Raw genomic sequence first — 7,594 nt, forward strand, 5'->3', positions numbered from 1 at the left:
AATCCTACTTCCGTAGTGATACTGCCTCGGAAACCCAAGGAGGGGTCGCTATGAGTCGGGGCTGACTCGACGGCAAATAACAACAACAACATTCTAAACCTTATGATGCAAATTACTAATGGGTTCTGACAAAACAAGAACTTTGACTTAAAAAATAAAAGGAATATTTTCCTTAAATTTAGTTAAATATATTTATTTACCTCACGTAACGTAACCAAAGTTTTTATATCAATCGTTGCTCTTTTCACAAGCTCTTTATTTTCTTTCTCTAATTCTTTCAGGCGAATGCAGGATTCTTTATAGACACCAATTTCCTTGAATAGGGTTTTGTTTTCTTTTTCCAAATTTCCTATTTTCACATTATTTTCTTCTAATGTGGTATCCTTTATTTCTGCTTGTTGTCGAAGTCTCTTATTTTCCTTCTCCAGTTGTTTCTTATCCTTTTCCAGCTGAGAAGTCTCTTGTTCTAATGATTTATTTTCTTTCTCTAGCTGTTCTAGTCTTTTGCTAGATATTTTTAACTCTTCTAGGTTTTTTTGCAGTGTTTGATTTTCCATCTCTAAATCTTGTAGTTCACTCTCTAACTGCTGAATTTTTTTATTGCTGTTCTCTAGAGCTTTCTGTAGCCTTTGATTTTCTGTATCTAAACCCTGGTAACTAACTTCTAAGCGTTCTGTTTTCTTGAATGATGCTTTCATGAGCTCCAAACCTTTCTTAAGTTGCTCTTTTTCACTCTCCAATTCTTTATTTTCTAATTGTAGCTGAGCCATTTTCATGCTTGCACACTTCAAGGATTCCACATTTCTTCTCAATTCCAAGTTTTCCTCATCAAGTTGGGAATTCTCTTTTTCTAGGGATTCTAACTGAAAACTAAGATTTTTAAAGCTATCTAATGTTTTTTTTAATTTTCTGTTTTCTCTTTCCAGCTCTGAATTTTCCAGTTCTAACGTTTCAATTTTTTCACAAGTAATTTTTAAATTAGTTATCTTTTTCTGTAACAATTCATTTTCTTTTTCAAGATGATGCAACTCATTCTCAAGTTCTTCAGATCGTTCTCCTTTTTCTTTATAATGTTCCAATTCTTTTCTAATTTGTCGTTTTTCAAATTCAATCTTGCTTAACTTGCTACTTGTTTCTTTGATAGATTCATGGAGAATTTTGTTTTCTTTTTCAATGTCTTTCACCCGTGCTTCAGCACTTATCTGGGAGCGTTGCCTTAGGGAAGAGACAGTTTGATTCAGATGTTCATTTTCCTGTTCTAATATTTTAATCTAATTCAAAAAAAGAGAAGAAAATTAAAAATTATTAACTGAGTAAAAATTAAATATTTTAAATTATATACTTTTCCCCTTTCAAACACAGGGAAAGCAGAACATAAAAGAGTGCTACTATGTGTATTTTACTTTTAATTCTATCAAATATTAATTGGATACCACTGTGGACATATCATCAGGATGTCAAAGTTCATGTCTTAGGGAGTTCATAATCTTAAAATGGTTAAGGAAGATATATTTACCATTAATCAAAACAGTCTTCTGATTATTTAGTTATATGCTTAAAACTAAAATATGAATATAGGTGAAACACAAATACACAGCCCTCCTTAAAAAGATACACTTTTATCTTCATTAAATAATCTCTACAAATGCCTATTCACAGTGAGTCTTCAATAAATAGTTGCTGTGTGTGTGTGGGGGGGGGATGTATGTGTGTGTATTCATTTTGAAAAAGAATTCTAATTAGCAAACTCCAAAATAATGAAAGTACCTGGTACGTCTGAGAACTGGGTCAATTTTACAGTTTTTAAAATGTAGTGTGTGAAGCAATTCCCCAAAAAGCTTGTGAAAGTATAGATTTGGGCTTAGTTAGTTCTAGAATCTTTATTCTGTAGGTCTAGAGAAATTTGCATTTTTACCAGCACCCTAAGAGGTGATTATGATATAGGTAGCCTGAGGACTAATAACTAGACAATATAAAATAAAGAATTCATTTTACTTGCAAAAAAAAAAGAAAAAAATGGCAAGTTACCCAGTTTATTCAGTTTTCTATTTTCTTAAGAATAATATGAGAATGACCCATAAAAACCTTTAAGCAAATTTAGTAATATCTAAGAGTACTACTGATCACCACATTTCTCCCTATATAAGTGGGGTCACAGTATAGATGAATATCTCCCTAACTCTATTCAGAGACTTTAGAATATGCAGTCCTATTTTTTATTCCACAGAGACTTTTTGAAGGTATAAATGGTACTAAATATATCATGTTGTTCTTGGCTGCTGTAAGATCAATTCCAATTCAAAGCAACCTAGCTCTAAAATTTTTATACATGATTATTAAGCACACAGGCAATTTAAAAAATTCTAAGCTTTCCATTCAACTTTTCTAAAATACATGGGATAGAAAATGAGGTATAATTGCTGTATCAAAACCAAACTCACTGCTGTTGAGTTGGTCCCGACTCATAGAGACCCCTCCTTGGGTTTCTGAGGTAGTATCACTATGGAAGTAGATTGCCCAATCTTCCTTCTGAGGAGTGGCTGGTGGGTTTGAACCGCCAACCTTCTGGTTAGCAGTCAAATGCCTTAGGCACTATGCCACCAGACCTCCTATAACTGCTATAATTACTTTAAAATATGAAAAAATTGGAAATATTTTTTCGTAATGTTATATGAACATTTTATTTATGAAACTTTAAAACATTTGTAAATAAAATTGTAAATTTATATTTTTCTCAGTTAGTAAGAAATTTATGAACCTGTCTCTCTGAATTTTCTCTAAGTGTTTCTATTGTTTTTTCAAGCTGAGCTTTCTCCTTCATGAGATCCTTGCTTAAATTCTGACAATTCTGAAGACTTTGCTTTTCTTGAATAATCTCATTTTCAAGAATTTCAACCTAGAAAAAATTAAATCACAAAAAAATTATCATTAAATATTTTACAACAGTGGAAACATGTCAAAACAAAGCATATCACTGAGTACAGAATAAAATCCAAATAGTGAATTAGAGAAACTAAAACATATTGACCAAATTTTTGATGCTTTTAAGGAACTATTAATTTTTTAAGTGTGATAATCTAACAGTTCTTGTTTTCAAAAGTATTTATTTTTTTAGAGATATATACTGAAATATTTCTGGATGAAGGATATGTGTAGGATTTGCTTCAAAATCATCTAGTGGTGCTGGGGAGAACAGGTAGGAGTACAAATAAAATAAGATTATCTGTAAGTTAATAATAGATAAAGCTGAATGAGTAATGAATACAAAGGGGTTCTTCGCTCTTTCCATATTTATGTATGTTTGAAAATATCCATAGTAATTTAAAACAATATCGAGGGCATATTAAAAAACTAAAAACTAAATATTCTACCATGATGCCATTAATTTATACTTTTGCATATATTTTTAAGCGTTACATTAAACGTTAAATTTTTATTTACCTTTTTATTTAGTCTTTGATTTTCCTTTTCAATTTTCAGGATTTTGGAAGCGTTTCCTTCTACAGAGTCCACAGTACTACGTAGCTCTTCTACAGTTTTTGCTAAAGTCTGGTTTTCCATCTCCAGCTTCAATAATCTACTTGATGTCAACTCATTCACTTCATGGCCCAAGGATTTCTGTGGTGCTTTGATATTGAAAAATAAGCCACTGGTAAACTTTGTATATACTCTTTAATATTTAAAACACTGTGTGAAAATGCACCTCTCTCACTTAGTTGTCAACTATATAAAAATTATGAGACATACATAATGAAAAAAATAATAATGGACAGGTAAAAGAAAGTTAAATTTGGAATTTTAATGGATCCATAAGCAATCTAATTTAAAGGACAGAATTTAAACTGAATAGACTAGAGTTCTAGTCTTAGTTCTATGAGAAACTAATTACTTGGCAATGTTCACTTCACTGAATCTTAGGTTAACTGTATAAAATTTAATAACAATAGCCCTGTGTATCTCACAGGGTCACTGTGTGAGTCAAATAAGTAAAAAGCATATCCTATGCCATACCTTGAAAGATTAAAGGAAAGCAGTCTGAGAGGAGAAAAAATTCTGAGTTCCAGAAAGGCAAGATAGAATATACTGGCTGTGCTGAAGAAAACTACTTGTAAATGAAGAATCTACTATGCTAAAGTACAAAGAGCAACATCTATTACAAGTTGCCAAGGCAAAGCACTTTTCTAACTAGATTTCAGCATTATATTTTTTAAACAAGAAAACTTCATTTCTAGTTCTGTAACTGATGCTGTCAGCGAAACAAAAATAATCATTTTTTAGTAATCTTATAGCAGACTCATTAAAATTTTTGATGATATAAAAGTATTAGTATTTATAAATGGAATGAATGAATTGTACTTAGAATTTATTTCTACATCTTATCTTTCAGGAGGGAAAATGGATGACGGTATGAGAAGGAATTTCTTGGTCTATTTTTTAAATTCTCCATCACAAAAAGTAAAGGAATATATGTACGCGGGGGTACCGTGAATTACTTAATATGGCTTGTACAGCCATGGTCTTTGTGACTCCCACCAGATAATTGGGTGGGACTATGCAAATGTAAGGTGCTTATGGCCTACCAAGAGGGTTGGATTTGCTGTTGTTAGGTGCCATCGAGTTGGCTGTGACTCATAGTGACCCTATATACAACAAAATGAAACAATGCCTGGTCCTGAGCCATCCTCACAAGCCTTGCTATGCTTAAGCCCATTTTGCAGCCACTGTGTCAATCCACCTCACCTCATTGAGGGTCTTCTCCTTTTTTGGCTGATCCTCTACTTTATCAAGCATGATACCCTTCTCTGGGGAATGGTGTGACAACATGACCAAAGTCTGACAATGTGATCAAAGGAGGTGAGACAAAGTCCAGCCATTCTCGCTTCCAAGGAGTATTCTGTTTGTACTTCCTGCAGGACAGATTTGTTCATTCTTTTGGCAGTCCATAGTATTTTCAGTATTCTTAGCCAACAACACAATTCAAAGGCATCCACTCTTCCTCTGTCTTCCTTATTCATCATCCAGCTTTCACATGCATATGAGGCGACTGAAAATATCATGGCTTGGGTTGGGCTCACCTTAGTCTTCAAAGTGACATCTTTGATCTTTAACACTTTAAACAGGTCTTTTGCAACAGATTTGCCCAGTGTAATACAACATCTGATTTCTTGACAGTTGCTTCCATGAGTGTTGATTGTGGATCCAACTAAAATGAAATTCCTAACAACTGCAATCTTTTTCCCTTTTATCATGATTTTGCTTATTGGTCCAGTTTTGAGGATTTTTGTTTTATGTTGAGGTGTTAACCATACTGAAGACTATAGTCTCTGATCTTCATCAGTAAGTACTTCAAATCACCTTCACTTTCAGCAAGCAAAACTGTGTCATCTGCATATCGCAGATTTTTAATGAGTTCTCCCCCAATCCTGACGCTGTATTCTTCAATTATTTGCTCAGCATACAGACTGAACAAGTATAGTATGATGAAAGGATACAACCTTGATGCATACCCTTCCTGATTTTAAACCATGCAGCATCTCCTTGTTTTGTTGGAATGAAAGCCTTTTGATCTATGTACAGGTTCCTCATAAGCACAATTAAGTGTTCTGGAATTCCATTCCTCATAATATTATCTATAATTTGCTATGACCCACACAGTCAAATGCCTTTGCAGAGTCAATAAAACACAGGTAACGAAACTTCTAGAGTTCTCTGCTTTTAGCCAAGATTCATCTGACATCGGCAATGATATCAGTGTCCTCTTCTGAATCCAGCTTGAATCTCTGGCAGTTCCCTACTAATATACTACTGCAACCATTTTTGAATTATCTTCGGGAAATTCCACTTACGTATATTCATATTGTTTGATAACTTCTACATCCTTTTGGATCGCCTTTCTTTGGAATGGGCACAAATCCAGATCTCTTCCAGTTGGTTGGCCATGTAGCTGTCTTCCAGTTTCTTGGCATAAATGAGTAAGCACATCCAGCATTGCATCCATTTGCTGAAACATTTCAATGGAGTATTCCACCAATTCCTGAAGCCTTGTTTTTCGCCAGTCTCTTCAGTGCAGCTTGAACTTCTTCCTTCAAAACCAATAGTTTCTTTTTTTTTTTTTTAATGCATCTTATTGAAATATAATTCATGTACAGGAAAATACACAAAATTAAAGTGACATGGGTCAAGGCATTTTTTTTTCCATTGTTCCTTCTCTAACCCTCCTGCCCCTGGCAAACAACAAAGAAAGTTTCCCTCCATTTATAAACCTTTCCTTGACCGCCATACGACAAATTAATACTGTATTTGTCCTTCTGTGACTAACTTATTTCACTCAGCATAATGTCCTCCAAGTTTATCCATGTTATGTGGTGTTTTGCAGACTTTACATTATTCTTTAGTGCTGCATAGCATTCCATTGGGTGTATGTACCATAGTTTGGTCAGCCACTCTTCCAATGATGGGCACATAGGTTGTTTCCAGCTTTTTGCTATTGTAAATAGTGCTGCGATGAACATGGGAGTGCATATATCTGTTCCTGTTCTGGCTTTCACCTCTCTAGGATATATACCTCATAATGGGGTTGCTGGGTCAAATGGTATCTCCAATTCCAGCTTCCTAAGGAATTGCCATACTGCTTTCCACAGTGGTTGTATCACTTTACAGTCCTACCATCATGTATGAGTATCTCAATCTCTCCACATCCCTGCCAGCATTTGTTATTTTCTGACCCACTGCCATCAGTGCTGGGGCAAGATGGTATCTCATTGTTGTTTTGATTTGCGTTTCTCTGATGACCAATGATCACGAACATCTCTTCATATATTTGCTGGCCACCTGAATATCCTCCTTGGTGAAGTGTCTATTCATGTCTTCTGACCATTTTTCAATTGGATTCGTAATTCCTCTGCTGTTGAGGTATTGGGAGTTTTATATAAATCTTAAGAGATAAGTCTTTTGCCAGATATGTAATTATCAACAAGTATGAATTTGTTGCTGTCATTTTCTTACGTGTTTTTCATCGTGTTGATTTCTTTGTTCCACGTAATTATGCTGAGCTTGTTTTGTTTCTGAATTGTGTTATCACTTCCTTTGATGCTATTGTTTTAGTATTTGCTAAGTATTTGTGCTGGTCCTCTTTTTTGATGTGAAGGTTTATAATTTTTCTTTGAGGTACCCTGTGATTTATAGTTTTCTTCTCAAGTTTAGAACAGTCTGTTCTATCTTGTAGTTGTCTTGATTCCCCTACAATTTAGAACTTCTGTAACTATACAATTTTTTCCATTTTTGTAGTTGCCCTCACTTGTCAATTGATGTCTCTGGTTCCCTATTTACAATCTTGTAGGCTTATTTACTTTGGATATTTCCATAGCTGGGTTGGTTTCTGGATTATGTTGCCATGTGTGTTAATGGTCATATGTTGTTTGCTGTTGTTGGTTCTCTGTCCAAAGGACTCTCTTTAGCATCTCTTATAAGGTTGGTCTGGTTTTTAACAAATTCCCTTAATTTCTGCTTCTCTTGTTGTTGTTATGTTGTTAAGTGCCGTCGAGTTGTTTCTAACTCATAGCGACCCCATGCACAGCAGAACGAAACACTGCCC

General features: G+C 34.3%; 1 protein-coding gene across 1 annotated transcript in view; it reads right to left on the minus strand.

Annotated features, from left to right (window-relative positions):
• Window positions 1-7,594, minus strand: part of CCDC88A (coiled-coil domain containing 88A) — a 185,109-nt gene that overhangs the window by 54,919 nt on the left and 122,596 nt on the right. Inside the window, exons 13-15 of the mRNA XM_007938006.2 lie at window positions 3,442-3,626; window positions 2,759-2,896; window positions 201-1,271 (exon numbers count right to left, since the gene is read on the minus strand). Of these exons, the coding sequence (XP_007936197.1) occupies window positions 201-1,271; window positions 2,759-2,896; window positions 3,442-3,626 (1,394 nt within the window). The remainder of the gene's footprint in view (window positions 1-200; window positions 1,272-2,758; window positions 2,897-3,441; window positions 3,627-7,594) is intronic.

Source organism: Orycteropus afer, unplaced genomic scaffold (genome assembly GCF_000298275.1).
Source record: "Orycteropus afer afer isolate SDZICR_OR568_19922 unplaced genomic scaffold, OryAfe1.0 scaffold00046, whole genome shotgun sequence".
NCBI lineage: Eukaryota > Metazoa > Chordata > Mammalia > Tubulidentata > Orycteropodidae > Orycteropus > Orycteropus afer.